Source organism: Lynx rufus, unplaced genomic scaffold, assembly GCF_022079265.1.
Source record: "Lynx rufus isolate CCGP_SWC_20201006 ecotype Redwood Valley unplaced genomic scaffold, mLynRuf1.p SCAF_7, whole genome shotgun sequence".
Lineage (NCBI taxonomy): Eukaryota > Metazoa > Chordata > Mammalia > Carnivora > Felidae > Lynx > Lynx rufus.
In genome coordinates this window covers 47772771-47793898 of record NW_025814889.1, presented here as the reverse complement: position 1 = coordinate 47793898, position 21128 = coordinate 47772771, and the positions used below count along the sequence as shown (strand labels likewise).

Below are 21128 nucleotides of genomic sequence, written 5' to 3'. Positions count from 1 at the left end.
ACCCGGGTGGCATGGTTGGTTAAGTGTTGGACTCTTGATCTCGGCTCAGGTCATGATCTCACAGTTCATGGGATCAAGCCCTGTGCTGGGCTCTGTGCTAATAGTGTAGAACCTGCTTGGGCTTCTCTCTCTTCCTCTCTCTCTGCTCCTCTCTCTCTCTCTCTCTCTCAAAATAAATAAACTTAAAAAAATGAAAACCACTATGAGATACCACTAACCATTTAGTAGAATGGCTAAAGTTTGAACAAAAGGAAAAGGAAAAGAAGAAGGAAAGAAGAAAGGAAGAAAAAAGGAAAACAAAAGGAAGGAAAGGAAAGAAAAAAACCGTAAGACCAAGTGTTGGTAAGAATATGGAGGAACTGCTGGCGGTATAGCCACTTTGGAAAAGTCTGGCAATTTGAAGGTTAAAATTACTTTCACCTTATAACCCAGCAGTCTCATTCCCAGGTACCCTCTTAAGAAAAAGGACAACATAGGTTTCCAATAAGAACTACATGCGAATGCTATAGCAGCTCTATTCATAAGCATCAAAAGTGGAGACACCCTCAATGTCCATCAAGAGTGAATGGATAGATGTATTGTGCTACATCCATACAAAGGAATATCACTTGCCAATTAAAAGGACAAAGTGCTGATACATGTAACAGTATTGATGAAACTCAAAAGCCGTTATTTCAAGTGAAGGCAGTCAGATTAAAAAGGCTGCCTAGAGTCTGGTTCCATGTACAGTATATTCTAGAAAAGACAAAATTATGGGGACAGCAATTAGATTAGTGGTTGCCAGACATGGGAAAGGGCAGAAGGGATTAATTACAAGGGGTTCAGGGAACTTTTGGGGTGATGATGATACTCTATACCTTGACTATGGTGGTGGTTATATACTGCATATGATTGTCAGAACTTAAAGAACTGTACACGTGGAAGGGAAAATTTTAATGTGTGCAACTCATACCTCAGTATAATTGACCAAAAAAGTTTTATGTTTAGTTGCAATTTACATGCTGGTGTGCGCATGAATGAATAATTTATTTATCCGTACCGTTTAGTAATAACAAATCTGTACATTTGCATAGTACCTTTCAATTTGTAAGCTACGTTCATACCTGTTTTCTCTTGTAAGTCCCACAAGAAATAGGCATTGTTCACATTTGGGAGATGAGGTACTTCTCTGAGGTTCAGTGAGGCTAAGTGATGTGCTTAAGGTCACATAGGAAGTCTTTTTTAAACCCAGGGCTTTTTCCACTATTTGTCAATGCCACTTTTAAAAAAATAGATCGTATTTGCCAATTTTGAAAAAAAAAATGTTTTTCTGGCTTACTTGGCTGCCCTTTCTTCTCCTGCATTAGCTAGGAATTATTGCTCTGGTGCCTTATACTTATTCTCTGGTTCATACTAATTCTAAGGAGCCTCCTCATGCTTTGATCAGCCCCCTTCCTTATCCCACACATCCTCTGCCAGAGCTTGTCCATTTTTTCTGAAATACAGGTCTCCTGAGAAAATGCTCTTGATAAGCGCAGAGCCATCTCATGGCACCCACCGTGTCCCCTTCCTTCTGGCAAATGTGACAGATACTATTTGCATTGTAGGTAGCTAGTTGATCTCTGCATTCTTTCTTCATCTATCTCCCAGAGAAATTTGTATAAGAAAGAGCCATGTTGACTCTGGACGAGGAGACAGATGGAAATTCGGAGAATTGGTGTGGGAATGAACAAGCACGCGGCTGGTGGAAGAAGGAGTGAATTTCAAGGCATGAATGATTAATTAGGTGCAGGGGTAAAGGCTTAGAAGCTCCTTTCATTAAACTCTGTGGAGCCCAGACTGGATCAGTTATGTTCTGTCGGACTACACCGCTACCTAAGTAGATTCTGAAGGGAAGAGGAGAACGGGAAAGAAGATGTCAGGCTTTAAAGAGAGAAAAATGTCGTTTAGCGAGCAGAAGAAAGTGACTCCGAAGGGGACGCTTTGTTGTGGAGTGCGAGAATAAGCCAGAGGAAAAGATGGTTGTATGAAAATATTAGGACGTCGCATCAGGTGATGAAGAAGGAATTTGGTGCTAAAATAGAGGGTTTGACTTAGACCTGAATATAAATTCGGCAAAAGAAAAGGACAAGGGCACATGAGGAGGTGTGGAAACGTTGCAGACATGTTAACCTTGAAGTGAAGCCAGTTAACTAAACAGACGGAATAAATGTAAAAGTAGGCCTTTATAGTTTATGAATGATTAAGATTTGAGTCACGGGCTTGGTTGCGGGAAGGCAAAGTGGAGGGGTCGTGGTTAAATTCGGGGTGGAGGTGAAGCCACCTCAAACGGGGTGGGTCAAAGTGTGAGGACGCTCACGAAGAACTCCAGAGAAGGAAATGGTAAGAACAAGAGAAGACACTTTGAGAAGCAAGGCGAGGAATGAAATGAAAAGGATGGAGTAGGTAGGACAGAGTGAATGAAGAGGGGATACCCTTTCGCTCTTTCCCACGCATACACGCGGGCACTCATGCACACACCACACACGCGTGCCCTTACTCATCTGCCAGCGTGAGGCAAGAGAGAATTTGAGACCCGAGCACAGGCTGCCCGAGGATGAAGGGTTTCAGGGAGAGTTTCACCGAGGCTGAATGCGCAAGTGACAGGAACGAGCGGAGGAGCTGGGGGAGTGGACTTGGGATGGAGGTGACAGGGGAAAGAGAAGTCTCTGGGTACGAGGACAGATGCAGGGCCGCCGTATTTAGCTTCGTGGTACCGCAAGGGAAGAGTTCCTGTTGAGAAGAACGTTTCCGCGAGTCCCCTTTCAATCAAACACACTTCAGTGACTGCTGTTTCATAAGCACTTTGGTTTCTTAATCATTATAAAATTGGGGTCTTAACTTCTGACAGTGACAGCTATTACCCAGAGGCAGACCAGGAATTTCCGTGTTGTAATAAGCCAGCCTCCTCGATTTCCCAAGCAGCGCTCGCAGGCAGCTGCGGCTTCGTTCACCTTGGAAGTTGAGAATGAACTGGATGTAGCGATGGGGGTCTGTTCCTGCCCCCGCCCCGTTCTCTTATCTCCTCTGGTTGCCTCTCCAGCTGTGAGTCCAAGCACCTTAGCTGAGCACCCACATTCCTCTGCGTATCTGTTCAGCTTTAGCTCACGACTCCCCTTTCCATGAACGCTAGCTGCTGGCCAGGCCACACGGCTTCCCGTCCCCCAGAAGCTCTGTGCCTCACTGCTTCCCCACCTCAGTGCCGCCTCACTCCTGTGCCTCCGCTCAAGCCCACGTCCTCACCTTACATACCCTCAGAGCTGCTGCCAGATGAACTTGTCCTCAGTGCCCAAGCCCAGGCCGTCTGTCCAAGCCCTGTGACGATCCAGTGTTGGGGTGCTGAGTGTGTCTTGTCTCTGTGCCCGAGCGGATAGTCGTTGTGGGCAGACGCCAGGTCTAGACTCCCTGGGACACTTCACTGTGATTCACACCTTGGGCCTCAGTAAGGATTTGTTGATTCATTGGATTTAAAAAAAAAATTTTTTTTTAACGTTTATTTTTCTCTGAGAGAAAGAGACAGAATGTGAGCAGGAGAGAGACAGAGAGAGAGGGAGACACAGAATTGGAAACAGACTCCAGGCTCTGAGCTGTCAGCACAGAGCCCAGCGTGGGGCCCGAACTCAGGAGCGGTGAGATCATAACCTGAGCTGAAGCCAGACGCTTAACCGACTGAGCCACCCAGGTGCCCCGATTCATTGGATGTTCGAGGGGAAAGGGGTAGGAGCTCTAGTGTGAAGTGTAAGTTAAGATTTTGCTTTCAAATTCTATTTTTTTCCACTTTTATTGAGACGTGATTGACTCGAAGGTATGTAGCATAAGGACCGGACTTACATATGTTGTGAAATGATTACCACATAAGTTTCCCTAACATCCATCATCTCATGTATCAAACTCTAGTTTAAAATTGGAAAGTCACAGATACCCTGAGTGCATCCCTTGTATCTGGATGTACAGATCTCTGCCCGTGGATTCTGGCACAGCTTGTAACCGAGTTGAGTCAGAGAGGAGCTTCATTTGGCCTCAGTTGGGCTGGGGAAGGAGTGTGGACTGTGCCAGCTGTCCCTGCCCTGTAGTTTCTGTGGCGATGGCGGACACGGTAATTCAGGCCTGATGTACATGCTGCTCCAACAGTGTGAAAATGCTGGATTCAGAGAGAGTGGCTAATTGCTTTTTTTTTTTTTAATGTTTGTTTATTTATTTGGAGAGGGGGGAGGGGCAGAGAGAGAAGGAGAGAGAATCCCAAGCAGGCTCCACACTGTCAGCGCAGAGCCCAGCGCGGGGCTCAGTCTCTTGAATCTCGAGATCATGACCTGAGCCACGATCAAGAGTCGTACGCTTAACTGACGGAGCCACCCAGGTGCCCCTATCTGCTTTTTAAAAACAATATAAAACTTGAAGGGTGACCAAACTGCAACTATATTATTATTACAGCGAGGACTCACAAATAGTTTTTTTTGTTCTTTTTCACTATCTCAATTTCTGCATATTAAGGAAAAGTTGCAAAGTTAACTGTCATGTATTTACTTGAAATATCACCTTTGTGTTTTCTTGTGTGGCTGTATTTCTTTGTTTATACTTTGGCCCGTAATTTGTCAGTGAAAATTAATGCGAAAATCTGATTTTTTTCCTGAAGCAGAGTCTAGCCGAATCAAAGAGAAAATAAAAAAAAAAATAAGGAAGTTAGGGCTTCATTAACCAGTTTGTTTCTTCAGTCGTGTGAAGTCCCATTTAATGACCCATTTTCTTTCATGAAAATGCTCTGCCTTTCTCTGGATTGTACTTTGTAGTCATTCTGATAATTGCTTGGTATGTTTTTCTGATTCCCGATGTTTTTTTTATATTCCTCATTTTCAAAATGTTGGCTTCTGAAGGCCATTCTCTTGAAACAGTCTACAGATGTTTACGCATTCTTTGTAGAGGGCTAGGCACTCGGAAAGCGTTGCTGCTTATGAAGCTGGTAACCAGGACCTGAGGATAAGCACGAAGTTTTACCAGGAGAGGCTGTACTTTATGTAGTGGTGGGTGGTGGTAGGATTCAGGTCCTGCTTTTGCCATTTTGAAACTAAGAGAGGCTCCCAGGCATTTTTGTGGAATGCGGGAGGAATCTGTATTATTTATGGTTAGAGCAGGCAACAGATGATAGCCTGAATCGGTTTAATTTGAAGAGAGTTTAGAAGAAGGACCGTTTACCAAGGTGTGGGCAGTGCCCAGAAACTACAAGAAGTAGTAAAGTGTCTTAGAGCCGGAAGCAACTTGGTATAGTTACCAATACCTGTAGTCCTGAAGGAGGAAAGTGGGGGCAGTTCCTGGAATCTGGAGGGGGTGCTGTGTGGAGAGAGCCGTGTGGAGAGGGTCATTTGATGGAAAAGCTGTGACCTTTAGTCAAGTGATACAGCCAGTCCGCAGTGGATCCCCCGGGAGGGAAGCCCTAGAATTGGTCTTCTTGTTTCCCCTGAGCTCCTGCTTGTGCTGTCTGTTGGTCAAACCCAACTGGAAGCCAGAGGACTAGGAAGCCCATTGATGTGCTCCAAACGGGTCTGTCCCCCCAGGACTCAAAGCAGAGAAGAGTAGAGCATTGATCTTGAGGAGGAAATGGAAGATGGAGGGATTCTCAGATTTTTAAAGCTAAAAGAGACTTTGAGAACAACCAGTCCATTTTCTTTGATAAAGAAAGAGAGGTTGAATAATTCTAAGTCACATGGCTTGTTGGCGGCAGAATCGTTTTTAAGGCCTGAGATTTCCTGATCCTCAGTTCCCCGTCCCTCTACTACACCATTCTTGCACCATGATTTGAGAGGAGGGGGGAGAGAGGAGGAAGGGCAAGTGAAATTAGAGTTATGTTTCCACTTACGATTAATTCTCTGAATAGATGCTCCCTTCCACGTGTAACATCAGAGGGATTTAAATGAGTTCAGAATTCAGTTATGATTGGTCGTGCGCTTAACAAATGTGTGTATTGATGGCAATAATAAAAAATGGCATTTTATATTAAGGAATATATGACTGCGTTGAGAGTTGGCTTAATAACTGGCCAGCTCAAATGGCATAGCTGTTGTTCCCTATTGATTCTGGCCTTGCTGCTGTGCTCTCTTTGAAGTCTTTTATGGCCTCAGCGTCTTGGTTTAAACCTAGGCTCGGAGTGAATGCTGAATCATGTGTGGATGCCAGGCTTCATCAGCAGAACCATCTTAGAACTCAGAGACCAAGGGTTAGAGGGCAATTTGTACACATATATATAAATCACTCGTGTAAGCGTTGATTCACATAGGTATGTACACGTGCAAATAAACACTCGGATACATAAGCAGTTATCAGCTAGCAACATTGACCTAGGAATGATCCCTATATAATATGAAAAAATTAGAAATGATATTGGTGTTTACAGTATTTTCCTTCATGTTATAAACTTCAGGGAGTGAAAGACCTAGAACAGTGCCTTCGTTTATGTGTCAATGTTGATGGAGAGGGGCAACTCATTATTGGTATTCTTAGGTACTTATGCATTGGTTCATTCATGGATCTTCATCAGTAAGTGTTTAGTGAGCACCTGCCATATGCCGGGAACTCTGCTAAGTACTGGAGACAGGTAAGGAAGGTAGATGTAATCCTCACTCTCACTTAGTTAGGGTCTGCAAGAAAAGTATCTGAAGCACCAAAGTAGGGGGAGTTGGGTTCGCCTCTCCTATACTCCATGTAGGGAGAATCACTGTTAGTGAGTGAAAATATGGATTCCAAGGGTAATAAATTGCTATTTTGATGAAGTTGTCATATTACTTTGCACAAAATTTGGTGACTGATGAGAAGGGGGAGTAGTGCTACCTGGCTCTAGAATTTAAAGTCCATTTAAAATATTGTTTATAATGGATATTGGGTTATTTCTTATAGACTAGCTTTTTATTTATTTATTTATTATTATTTTTTTTAGACTAGCTTTTTAAAAAACACTTTTAATAATATTATTTGACTTCCCAATTGAATATACAGTAAAATTCACTTTTTTCGGGGGGGGGATATACAGGCCTGTGATTTTTAAAACGCTTAAGTTTGGATTCACCAGCACCATTAGGATACATCCTCAGAACTCCCTCTTGCTGCCTTTTTGTAGCCACACCCTCCCCAAACCCTAATATGTGTGACATATGGCAACCATTGATACATTCTCCACTGATGTAGTTTTACGTTTTTGAGTATGTTATATACATGGAATTATGCCATATGCAAGATTTTAAAACTGACTCTATTCATTCACCATTTTGCGTTTGAGATTCACCCATGTTGTGTGCACCACCAGCCCTCTTTATTATTGGGTATAGTCCTGTTGTTATCATTCATGTTTGATGTATTAATCCATTGAAACATATGTACATGGTTTCTAGCTTTTGGCAATTGTGAAAATATGCTCTGTAAACAGTTGCGTGCAGTGTTTTATATAGCAGAATTTTCAAGTTAGGTAAATACTTTGGAGTGCCAGTGCTAGGTCTATGGTAAACTTGTTAAACATAATGCAAATCCTAGAAACAGTTTTCTGAAATGTGTACACCATTTTCATAACCACCAGAAATGTATGAGATTCCCACAGAATTTATGCATCCTTGCCAGCACTTGATATGTGAGATGTGTGCGTGTGTGTGTGTGTGTGTGTGTGTGTGTGTGTGTAGATTCACACATACATATACATATATATGTAATATATCTGAGAGAGAGAGCCCTTCTCATTAAGTGTGGAGAGGTTAGCTAACTTTTGAAAACAACCCATTTCTAAGGTCAGTAAAAATTGTACTAAAGCTGGAGAGAGCGGTGGAAAAGGAGTCTTTGACTCTTTACTAAGTAATTCAAGGCAAAAGAAATTCCTTATCTCCATCTGAACAAAGTATATTCACATTCAATGAATAAATACTAGGTACCCGCTATTTGCTAGATGCTTTTAAGTAGATTGTTTAATATTCCCAACAACTCTGTGAGGTAAGGAATATCATCCCCATTTTATAATGAAGAAAATGAAGTCTGGACAATTTAAGTTATTGCCCCCCATCCCCACAAGATGTCAGATCCAAATTTCAATTCTAGATCTTTTTGATTTCTAGATCTTTTTCCCTGCACTATTTCAGTATCGTTTCGTTAGCTGTTATTATACCAGAATTCATATTTATGGGATCCAAAGGACAGTCTTAGAAAATTCTAAAGCATATGCAGTTAGATTTTAACAGTAAGAGAGAACATATTCTTATAGCACCGCCCTTAAAAAGTCAAGAAGAATAATAAGAATTAAGTGCAGTTCTGTGAAGAACTAGAAATGAACTCTACACGCATAGTGTCACTTAAAGCAAAGTTCCATGGGATTGTTAACACATTTCTGTGGATGTAAATTTCAGTGGCAAGCATCACTAGCTTGCTTTCTTCACTGCACCCTAACACCCTTCTAACTAATATTTTGTTATTTTGCAATTTCGGTGTATCGTTTCCTCCTGATCTCAGGCAGAATAAGGGGGGGCTTCTGTGGTGCACAGGGTCTGCTCTATTATAGCTCCTGTCACATCATGCCGTAATCTCCTGTCTTTTTGTCTGTCTTGGCCACTATACTATAGGCTCCTTGGAGATTCGACCACATTCAGTGTTGGATCTTATCTCCAAGCACATTACCTGGCACCTAGAAAACATTCAGTAAACACTTGTCGGATAAGTCAGTCTCCACAGTAATCCTGTGAAAGTAGTTACTATCTCACGTTTTACAGATGAGGGGGATGGGGGCTGGCGAGGTAAAGAAAACTGATCCAGGACTGCACAGCAAGTTAAGAGTACGTGTAAAACATGTGTTCTCAACTCCGTAGCTTTCCTCTGTCCAGCACAACACAGCATGACTCTTGTGGTTGGTGGCACTGGGGTTTAAGCAGCACGGGGTTTTTTTGAGGGTGGCTTGGAATATCGTCAGGCAGCAGAGCAGGTTGTCTTGGGGGACTTGGAAAGGGCCTTTTCAACACCTAAATGGTAGATCGATCTTAGCATAGGTTGTTTATCTGCATCTGAGAACACCAGTGTCTTCCCGGTAAATGTCTACAGGTCTCGTGGCCCCTGCCCCATCCCTGGCTCACGGTTGTCCTCCCGACATCTTCCTTTGACCTCCTTTCCCCGTTGAGATCTTCTGGCAGCCTTGTTCCTGTGCTTCTCTTTTTATCATCCATCACCCGTTTTCACTGCTCATCCCCCCCCCCCTTTATAGTCAGTGACAAGCCAATAATGTTTATTAACACTTGAAAATGATATTTTGCTGTTAAACCAATACACACAATTGCCCTAATCTGCTGCCCAATGGTAGTAATCAGAATCAGGTTTCAAAAGGTTTGGATTTCAGCAGGGCTGCCCACACTGTCCTTAGAGGCCTATAAATTAATTATAATTAAGAACCACGTGCAGATGTTAGATGAGAAACTTTGAACAATTTTGGTGTCCGCTCTTGCAGAATATTAAAGGGAAAAACTCCATGAGTGACTGTTGCTGGTGAGAGTACAGATAGTCATCTACATTTGTATTACAAATTTCTATTAAAACGCACACATAGAAAGTGATTTATAATCCTTTATTAGTTATCTCTACAACCCTTGTGTTTAGAACTTGGGTGACAGTAGAAGCGATCCTTCTGCCTTTGTACATAAAGCAGGAAAAGACCTGCTGAGGATAGAAAAGCCTAGATGGGGCCACTGGAAGTGTTGTAGAACAAGGAGGGAGCTCAGGTGGTAGGTCTGCTTAGACCAAATAAGAACAAAAACGCTTTTATTCACTAGACGTCCTAGGAAATAAAATTTTGCTGCCGAGGAATTCAAAGCCACATTTGCCCTTTGCAGTGATAAGGGTATCTTCTCGTAGGGGTCAAAGGGACTGGTAGTCTTTGGAAGGGCATTCTTGGCTGCATTATGTAGGAGGACTTGATGGTTCATCTGCTGGGTCAAGGGTTTACCTGTGTCTTTTCCCTCTCCCATCTGTCCTGCTCTTCTCTGATCAAACGCTTTCCCAGAAGCAATTTAACTAAGGTTCTGTTTTCTTGGATTTTCTATATTTGTTGTGGCTATGGCATGTTGGAATGGATTTGGGGTTGTTTCCGCACAGGAGTGTATTTAGATAAGTAAATACCCTAACAGGACCAGGAAACACTGTTTATTGCCATGATGGTCACTACATTAAAAACGGATTCAGTGTGCTTGTAGGTTGTCCAGGTAGACTTTTCTTTCATCACTGGTTTCATGGGCGCAGCCTCAGCAGCTGTCCCCACCCCCTAGACTACCAGGATTTCCTACCATGTTTCTCTCTGAAGAAAGAGCAGGGGCATTAGCGTTCAGAAGCTTCTAAGAGAGCTATGGATGATGGTAATAGTGTGAGAAGGAGGAGAACAACAATGCAGAGAGAATAACAATGCAGAGAGAAGTTTTTGGTTCTAAGTCAACTGAAATCAAAGAGCCACGCCTTTTGTGTGTTATTTCTGCAGACTTAGATGATGTTTAGATGATACTTAGCAGACCCTAAATGCATTTGGGGATTGAAATTGGGTTTCCAAATTCCCTGAATATATAGATAACATTGTAATTCATTTGCTAGAAAGAGATATTAGTTTTGTATTTCAGAATGGCATTAGATAGTACATGTTTGATATCTGTAATACTCACACTTACTGCATCAGATGGTTGGTGAACACATTTATTGCCTAAGCTAAGCCTTCTGAGTCAAAAGTACCTTTCTGGTTCAACATTTTCTCTGCTCTATAAATTTGAATTTAGAAAGTATAACTTAAAATTCAAAATTGACCTGGAACTTAAATTTATGTTAATTAAAAATTTTTATTTTGGATCTGTTCTGCAGAATTGAGTTAATCATACTTCTCAGTTCATGGCATACTTTTATTATTGGCTCAGATAAGGATGTCTTGTTTAATTAATTAGTTCTTTCCGGACCTTTATCTTCCATATACATTTTAGAATAAGTTAATACAATTCCTTAAAAAATCCTACTGTTATTTTGATGGAATTGACTTGAAGTTATAGATTAATTCGGGAGAAAATAGAACTCTGTAATATTGTTATCACATCCATGAATGAGGAATATGATTACATTGTTCAGGCCTTTTTTCATAACCCTTTAATAGAATTTCAAATTTTCTCTGCAGAGGTCTTGTGTATTCTTAGTTAATTCCTAAATAATTTCTAGTTGCTTTTGCTGTTATGACTATCATATTTTCTGGTTGGTTAAAAGAGAGCTATTGATGTTTTCTAAGAGTATTATTTATCTATCAATCATACCCTACCCATATTAATACTACGAGTTTTAAAATTCCATTGGATTTTCTATGTAGATAATCTTAATATCTTCATATAATGCTAGTTTTTTTTCCTGTTTCATCCCCATTCTTAAAAATTTTTGTTTTCTTGACCTCCTTTATTACCAGAATATCCAGTAGCAGGAATAGCACTAACCTTGCCTTTTTCTCAATGCCAAAAGAAATGCGATTAAGAGTCTTTAGTATAGGGGCGCCTGGGTGGCTCAGTTGGTTAAGCATCTGACTTCAGCTCAGGCCATGATCTCATGGTCTGTGAACTCAAGCCCCACGTCGGGCTCTGTGTTAACAGCTCAGAGCCTGGAGCCTGCTTCGGATTCTGTGTCTCCCTCTCTCCTCTGTTCCTCCCCTGCTTGCACTCTCTCTCTCTCTCTCTCTCTAAAATAAAGAAACATTTTAGGGGCGCCTGGGTGGCGCAGTCGGTTAAGCGTCCGACTTCAGCCAGGTCACGATCTCGCGGTCCGTGAGTTCGAGCCCCGCGTCGGGCTCTGGGCTGATGGCTCAGAGCCTGGAGCCTGCTTCCGATTCTGTGTCTCCCTCTCTCTCTGCCCCTCCCCCGTTCATGCTCTGTCTCTCTCTGTCCCAAAAATAAATAAACGTTGAAAAAAAAAATAAAAAAAAATAAAAAATAAACATTTTAAAAAATTTAAAAAAAAGAGCTTTTAGTATATAATCATACCAGGTAAAGATTGATGGTCTTCTTAATTTCCTATTATGAAAGAATTTTTTTAAAACATATGCTAACATTTATGTCATAAATAGATGTTTGCCTTAAGTGTGTTTCCATCATTTTTTTGAGATATTCATGTAAATATCTCCCTTAGTCCATTAAAGTGATAAATTATTTTGATTTATATTCTAAAGTTAGCCATCCTTATGTTGCTGGTATAAGCCATACTTGATAATGATGATTATTATTTTTAAAATATAATATTATTTATTTTGTTTAGCTAATATTTTGTTTAGGATTTTTTTTTTTTTTGCTTTTATGTTTGTAAGTAAAAGGGACCAATGATAATTCTTTTCTTGTACTATGCTTTTCTGGATTTAGGACTAAACTTCCCTTATTTTTCTATTTTGTTCAACTTGCATGAACAAGGCTCTCCATTTTTTCTTAATTAAAAAAATTTTTTTTAATGTTTTATTTATTTTTGGGAGACACAGAGAGAGAGGGAGCACGTGCGCATGAGCGGGGGAGGGACAGAGAGAGGGAGACAGAATCCTTAGTAGGCTCCAGGCCCTGAGCTGTCAGCACAGAGCCCAACACGGGACTTGAACCCATGAACCATGAGATCATGACCTGAGCTGAAGTTGGACGCTTAACCAACTGAACCACCTAGGCGCCCCAAGGCTCTCCATTTCTTACTCAAAAGTTTGGCAGGCTTCATCTATAAAACCACATGTGCCTGTTTTACTTTTATTTTGGCAAAGGTGGGGTGCAAGGGTGGTGGTGGTTTTGGTGCTGGAGGACTTTGATAACCATTTTATTTTCTTTAATGGTTATTATTATATTCAAATCTTCCACATTTTCTTGAACCTTGTTTTGTTTTTTACTAGATATTTATATATTAAGTTTAAAAGCAATTGGTTTTCATAATATACTTCTATTATTTTATTTATTATTTTTTATTTTTGAGAGACAGCATGAGCAGGCGAGAGGGATAGAGAGAGAGAGAGAGAGAATGAATCTTAAGCAGGCTCTATGTTCAGCACAGAGCCCGATGCAGGGCTCAATCTCATGAACTGTTAGATTATGACCTGAGCCGAAATCAAGAGTTGGATGCTTAACAGACTGAGGCACCTAGGAGCCCCTATACTTTGATTATTTTAATATTTCCATTGTATATGTTGTTATTTTCCCTTTTTCATTGTTAATTTAAATTGCATTTTCTCTATTTTTTCTGTGATTGGTCCTGTCAGAACTTTGTCTATGGTAGTCTTTTTAAAGGCCGGCTTTTGGTTTTGTTTTTTCCTTTTACTTACTTTGTGTTTCATTCGTTTATGCCTTTTTCTATATTATTGAACTTCTCCCTAGGGTTGACTCAGGTAATTGTTCAATTCAATAAGTGAAAATTTAATTACAGTTAATTATTTTTCATTTTGTATTTTCTCATAAATTTGCTTAAGGGTATAGGCTTCTCTGTAAAGTGTTTAGTTGTACTCCTAAAATTTTGATATTTAGTGTTTTCATTGTTATCCTGTTCAAAGAATTTTTTAGTTTATCATTTCTTCCTTAAATTTAGAGTTATTTAATAGTAAGTTTTTAAAAAGTTTTTGGATATGTAATTTTTTTAGTTTTTAGTTTATCATTTCTTCCTTAAATTTAGAGTTATTTAATAGTAAGTTTTTAAAAAGTTTTTGGATATGTAATTTTTTTCAGCTACCTTTAAAAACTTATTTGTAATTTAGTCGCATTATAGAAAAATGGCAATTGTTTCACATTGATTCTTTGGACTATATTGAGGCATTTTTGTAAATGTAATATTTTCCATGAACTTAGAAAGAGTATGCATTCTCTGTTGTGCATGTATGTCTGGATCTTAGAACGAGTACAGGCTTATTACATAGGCTTTATTTTTTTTTTTTTTATCATTTATGTCTTTGTTTATACTTTGGGTCTTGGATTTACCTGTTTTTCACCAGGTGTTTTTAGTGACTGCTTCATACATGTTAAGCCTAGATGTTAAGATTCACATATGTTGATGATTATTGATTGTATCTTCTTGGTACCAGTATGTGACATCTCTCATTGTTACTTATAATATTTTCACATTTGGCTTTTATTCTATCTTGATATTAAAATTTTGATAGATATTCCCACTTACGAGAAGGTTATACTCATTTATACATTTGACTTGCATGGTACGAGACTCCTCATTTCCCTACTCTCTAATGTTACGCATTTTAAGGCCTGTGTATCCTGGCTTTCTGTTTTCATTGCTAGCTTGGGAAATTGGACCTGATACACAGTTCTGGCACTTTTAATCTTCATTTCTCTCACTGCCGATCATATTGTAATCACAGCCTCCCTAATTGGTGCACTCCAAATAGAGTCCTGACTGCGTTGTAGGATGGTGCTTGGAAAAAGTTGAGTTAATCATCTATTAAATCACATTTTATCCTTCCTGTTGGTGTTGCCTAAGGACTCAGTTCTCTCTGAGGACAGAATTGGCCCAGATCCCCACTCAAATGTGTCTTCCCTTGGAGTCACTGTGGGCAAAGTGGAGACCGGTTCCTGCTATAGTTGCCCTGCACCAGCCATAGGCATAACTCAGGCTGCTGTGGTCCTCTGCTGGCTAGACGTCTGGTGACCACTCAGCTTGCGCTTCAAGGAGGCAGAGGGCCAGGAGGTGGACAGCCACGTCTCCAATCCTGCCCTTTTGCTGTTGGTTCTGCTGTGCACCCTGGTGCCCGAATTCCTAGCAGGATTTGGGGGTGCCAGGCTCCCCTGATTTCCATTAGTGACCCTGGCCTGAGTGACTCTGGAATTCTGCTGCACTTGGCTGGCAAGCCAGCAGCCGGGCTTGCTGCTACCCTGAGACCATTATGTGGCATCTTCTTCAGGGAGGTATATCGGTCAGGGAACTAATATCTCTTGCCCCCTGTGAGGCTCCTCTTAATATTCCTCTCAGCCTTGGTCTGCCTTTCTCTCACTCCACCTCCCACATGCTGACTTTTTGCTTTCACAAATAGCTGGTCTCCTTGAACAACTTTTGTAGAAGCTTAAAGGTAACATCCTTTGCATCTATAGAGTACTGTGTTCAAAGCACTTCCATATACATACTATCATTTGATCCTCACAAGAACTCTTTCAGGTATGTAGGTTAGGCATATATCCTGATTTCACTGCCAAGGAAATGGTGACGGTGATTAGGTGACATGCCCATCCTAGGGTGCTTAGTTAATGCGGACCTGGTATTAGAATGCAGTTTGGTTTTGGTTGGAGATTTCATTCATTCATTCATTCATTCATTCATATATTCTTATTATATCAAGAGGAGGCAGAAAGGAAAGAGCAAGGATTTGGGGGTAGACAAACTTTAATGTCACCCCCTGATTAGCTAGGTGGCCCTTTGTCATGTACTTAGCTTTTCAGAAGTTTCCTTATTTGTAACATAGGGAAAGATTATGACACAATGTTTGTATGTGATTTCACAATACATGAAAATTATCTGGCAATAGAAGTGTCTGGCACATGGTAAGTTACAGGTAAAATGTTATTATAAATATGTAATATGTAAAATAGGTTACTGTAATAGGTATGCAATGGCCAAATATTGACAATTTTATAATGGCAGAAACTAGGTGACTACCATGTATCGAGTCCTTCCCTATTGTATATGAGGCCCTGCTCGACCCCAGGCACGGAAACAGAAGTGAGAAGAGGTCTTCTTTGTGTGCATGTTCTCTGAGACCGTGGAGGAGAGAGCCCGTGTCGGTTGCATCCCCCTACCAAGAACGATGTTTACTGGGCAGTACGTGCTCCATAAATGCTTACTGAGCCTAACGGGCCCCCGCCTGCACGGAGAATACCAGCTAGTTAATATAGGCAGTCACATAACCGTACAATCGTAATACACTGTTAAGGGTATTTAAGTATAGATACATGCAGGCTATCGGGAGAGCGCAAAGGAAACAGTGCTCCATTCTACCGAGGGAGAGTGAGTCCAATGGCAGGAGGCCGGGGCGAGGTTGGGTGCAAAGCCGCATAGAGCTGCCGCATCAAGACTAACTCTGGTCTGTCTGTGGAAGAAAGCAAAAGCAATTTGCTTGCCTTGGACAGCATGCTTGCTTTCAACTAACCCCCTTCTAATGTGTGAAATTGAGTTTGTATTCAAAGCAGCTTCTTTGTTTGTCTCCCAGTCCGTCTGTTGCTGGTATCTCCCTTAATGTATTGCTTTGTAAAGTGCTCTGCTCTATCTTGAGTATAAAAGAGACGCTCAGCAAAGCCAGATTCTATTCTTTCAGTGTCACAACTAGCCATTGCATAACAAAGTGTAATATATTGTGTGAGAAGAAATGGAGGAACACAGGAGATTTTTTTTTTTTTTAAAAAGAGCAAATAAAACATCAAAGTAGGAGAGTGTAGAGTGCATTAAAGTTAATAAACTGTCATGGCAGAGTGGACCACTTTTCAATGTGAAGGAATCTGATTTAGGGATTTGTAACTGTAGGATTAGAATCTCACTGGAATGAAGTTAGCCGCTGTTTTTGCCAAATTCTCAGTCTTTTGGTTCTCCTTGAGAACCGGTCTTTGAAATTGAACAGATTATTATTATACTTGTTATTTTGTCAACAGCTTTTTGAGGCGCTAACGCTGTCTTCCTCTGGATGATCAGTGCTGCTCACTTCCATATAGCAAGCGCTGCTTTGCTTTAAGCTCTAGGAGACGGAATGCGGGCCCTGGATCTCTTGCTAAGTGGGACACAGTTCATCAGCATGGGTTTCCAGGGCCCATGTAGCTACTCCCCTGTTTCCACACGGACACGGAGAAAACTGTCAGAAAACCGTCAGGAGCGAACTACGCTCAGGTGTGAACCACTGAGCTACTCGTCTTATTCACAAGTGCCAGACAAGACAATCAATACAGGTCTCCTTCTTGGCAGTGTGGAGGGCTGACTACAACATTACGAGTTCCAAAATGTTTTCTGCCAAGAACTAGAATGGATTTTCTGCTTCTCCAGCCACAAAATGTCCCCAGCATCTCACTCCCAGATCATTAATGCCCTTTGGAGTTGGTCTGTTCAGACCAAATACTTCCTTATCTTTCTTTTCAACATCCTCGTTATTTTCTTTTTGTTAGTTGAACTCTCAGACTTTTTAGATCCTAGTATCTCGCCTTTTCTTTCAAACAAGAAGATATTAAGCAGCATTTTCATCCTTGACCTTTGTAGGAGAATGAGAATCCCTCGTTCTTGTTTTGGGTACAGTCGGTAGAATGTTTCCTCAGGAACAAAAATGCCATGTTTACATACTAGCACACTGGCATTATAATACCACTGACCTTGGGAAAATTACATAATTGTGTTGAGTTGCAGTGTCTCCATTTGAGAAATGGGGATAAAAGATGACTAGTTTATAGAGTTTCTATGAGGACCAAAGAGGTTGTATAAAAGGAAATGCCTAACATAGCGCACAGGGTCTAACAGATGTGCAGTAAATGATTACTTAAATCAAAATAACATAAGCAGGATCCATTCTGTTTAAATAAGAAGACCTCTTGGAGAATGGTTCACAATGTAAAGAGAAATGACCAAGCTCGGTAGGGAGCTGTGTCCTCAGTCCGGTGCACGGTGTAAGATTTCGGGCCATATGTGGAAGCACAAAAACGAGTTGGTTGTAGGTAAAAGGTGGTGAATTATGCTCAAATATGAGCCAGTCGTCTCGAGGAAGTCACTGGTGTAAGATGCCATGGAAAATTTTTCTCAAGTGGTTCTAACACTACAGATACCAATAGTATTTGTCTAAATCGCCATACTTTGATGTATAACAAATCACAATGAAACTATTCCTTGTAGTAATTGATACTGTGAGAGACAGCGTGGCATAATGCAATGGAATGCAAATTGGCCTCAAAGCCAGAAGATGTGGATTCATGTCTGTTTCACTTAATTGGCATAGTCTTGGACTTCTTAGCTTGAGCCTTACCTTTAACATCTATGAGATAGGAAAAACAATGTCTTTCTTACTTTTCTTACTTACTTTCTTCCCTTCTGGAAGAGTGTCAGGATCAATTGAGATTTTTTGTTTGTTTGTTTATTTATTTATTTTGTGTGTGTGTGTGTGTGTGTGAGACAGAGAGAGAGAGAGAGAGAGAGAGAGAGAGGCAGAGAAAGAGGGAGAGGGAGAGAATCCTAAGCAGGCTCTTCACTGATGGTGCTGAGCCTGATGCAGGGCTCGATCTCACAAACTGTGAGATCATGACGTGAGCTGAAATCAAGAGTCAGATGTTTAAGTGACTGAGCCACACAGGTGCCCCAAGATGTTTTTAAAAGTACTGTCCACTGTTGTTTTTTTTTTAAGTAGTAAAAGTCATTTACTAAAAGAGTTGCTAAAGAATTTCCGGGCTCTTGTTCTCTTTGAGGTGAACACAAAGTAGAGGGCCTTATGTTTCTGTAGCTCCCTATATATAGCCAGCTTGCCCAGACCGTGTTTTGTTGTTAGCCTCTGCTGAGTCCATTTTGCTGCTCATTTGCCCAGTCTCTGCCATCCCCTTGGCCCAAGAGCAATTCAAAGATGGGTTGTGGCAGAAGTACCAGGGATCACACAGCAGCAGCAGGACCCCGTCTGGGAGACTCCTGCATTTGTGCCCTTGGTATGACTGCCTGGACCACTGTCATCCTCTTTTGCCTCTGTTTGCTGCTGATGGCTATAGCAATAGCTTTTATTGTCTTGCTTAAGGATTTCCGATGCTTTTGAAGGTTTTTTTTTTTTTTCCTTCCATTCTGCTGAGCAAACAAACACGAGAGATCAGGGACAAGGCTCGAAGATAGGAGTTGGGTTTGATGATCAGTGAAAGGAGATAAGGCCCTTGACTTGCAGTATCCAGCCCCTTCCCAGAGAGGTCATATAGGAGGGTCGTTAATTTAACCCCTCTCATTTTGTGTTTTCAGGGAGTCGACGAGTCGAAGATGAAGCCCAGAGCCGAGTGCTGTTCTCCCAAGTTCTGGTTGGTGTTGGCTGTCCTGGCCGTGTCAGGCAGCAGAGCTCGCTCTCAGAAGAGCCCCCCCAGCATTGGCATTGCTGTCATCCTCGTGGGCACTTCAGACGAGGTGGCCATCAAGGATGCCCACGAGAAAGATGATTTCCACCATCTCTCCGTGGTACCCCGTGTGGAGCTGGTAGCCATGAATGAGACTGACCCAAAGAGCATCATCACCCGCATCTGTGATCTCATGTCCGACCGGAAGATCCAGGGCGTGGTGTTTGCCGATGACACAGATCAGGAGGCCATCGCCCAGATCCTTGACTTCATTTCAGCCCAGACACTCACCCCCATCCTGGGCATCCACGGAGGCTCCTCTATGATAATGGCGGATAAGGTAAAGGAGGGAGCGAGGGAGGAGAACCTGGGGGGTTGTATTGAGAACTAAATGATGTGTGTGTTTGAATGCAAAACTTGATTATGAAAGAAAGTAACCAGAATGCATGGAGTAAGTGGATAGATCAGGAATCAGTCTCTCCCTTTGGAGATGAAAGTGAGGAAAAGATACTGGTATTTAGAGCTCCTGTAGTTTCGAACAGGTTTGTGTGTCCATTTGTTTGCAAATGGATTTACTGCAATGACTAAGAGATGTCGAAGCTTGTAGTTCTTTCTGTGATACATTTTCTTCAAATATGTAAGTATGTGTATGAATAGCTCCTTCAAAACTTTAAAATAAGGCGTGCTCTATTCTTTTTTGGTAACACAAATTCTCCCCCTGCCCAGCTTTAAGACTATAAAAAGAAAAATCCCTTCAGGCGGATTATTTGTCCCCTTGAAGATACAGATGTCACGGGGAGGTACTTCTTGCTAAGGTGTCCGTGCATATCACACATGGATCTACACATTGGAATGGATTTTAATCCACGGAGCCAGTAGTAGCTGCCTTTTCTCCATGCTTAGATTTGAAGGCAATGGTTCTTAACCCGGGTCGCACATTGGAATCAACTGAGGAGCTCTCAACACTACTGATGCCTGAATCCTTCCCCCAGAGATTCTGAACTGCCCAGATGCAGCCTGGGCGTCCGGAGTCTCAAAAGCTTCCCGTGTGATTCTAGAGTGTGGTTAAGGTTGAGCACCTCAGCTTTAAGGCCTCAAATAAATAGTAGACTCTTGTACATTAACATTAGATTAATTGTTCTATGACAAGTTAATTATCATCGGACACTGATGCCTATTCTTTAATTGCACAAAGTGTTTTCTTTGTGGTTATGTTTTGTTTTGACATTTTCCACTTACTCAGATATGTTCCCTTGCTTTATTGATTACAGCTCATTGCTTAGGGACAGCCCTCCTCACATATGTATTGCCCTTTGCGGTTATTCATATCTTAGAATGATTCATTTCACCCCAAGTGCAATTTTTATTGTTTTCCATCACGTTGGGTTTTTTAAAGGGTCCCTGTCTTTGCATTGTCATCTTCCACTTCTTATCATTACTTTTGAAACCGTCTTTCGTTTCGTACTTACAAGACATGCTGTGGGGTTAATGATGTTTGTAAACACCCCAAAAGCTAGCACAGACACCACAAGCATGCCGAGAACCACCACAGTGCAGGGTTTAGCAGGCTAAAACAACCGTGTGTGATCATTACTGCCATCTGTCGGCAGGCAGAGATGACTCACTTCTGTTTTGGAGCTTCCTTCATTCAGTCTAGGAAAGGTCAAGTTGAATGAAGTACTAGGTGGAGGGACCTCAGCTGCATATGAGAAAGGTATTGTTCCATTCGCATGGGCACAGGAAGAGATATTAGAAAACACATTCTGGCACCAGAAACCCATGCTAAGGGCAGTGGGATAAACTTAAGCAGAATGGAAAATGTAGACTAACTGTGACCAACCCTTTGAGCTTTTGCTTCAGGTAGACGTTTTTAACATCATTTTCCTCCGCTGATTATATTTTAGGAGTGGTATTTTGAGGGCATGGTATTGCACTGAAAGAATGCCAAGATGGATGAGCCAAATTTTTGAGTCATAAATAAGTGTATACTTATCTTGAGAGCACGACAAATGAAAATAGTTTGTTGTTGTTGTTATTCAGGCTATTGTGCAACTTACGTTATTTCATAATAACCTGCCCCTGCCCCAC

The 21128-nt window shown here is 41.3% G+C and overlaps 1 protein-coding gene across 1 annotated transcript in view; it reads left to right on the top strand.

Moving 5' to 3' along the window:
* The first annotated feature begins 18969 nt into the window (after positions 1–18969).
* Positions 18970–21128, top strand: part of GRIN2B (glutamate ionotropic receptor NMDA type subunit 2B) — a 287265-nt gene continuing 285106 nt past the window's right edge. The window contains exon 1 of the mRNA XM_047067235.1: positions 18970–19380. Within this exon, the coding sequence (XP_046923191.1) occupies positions 18970–19380 (411 nt within the window). The remainder of the gene's footprint in view (positions 19381–21128) is intronic.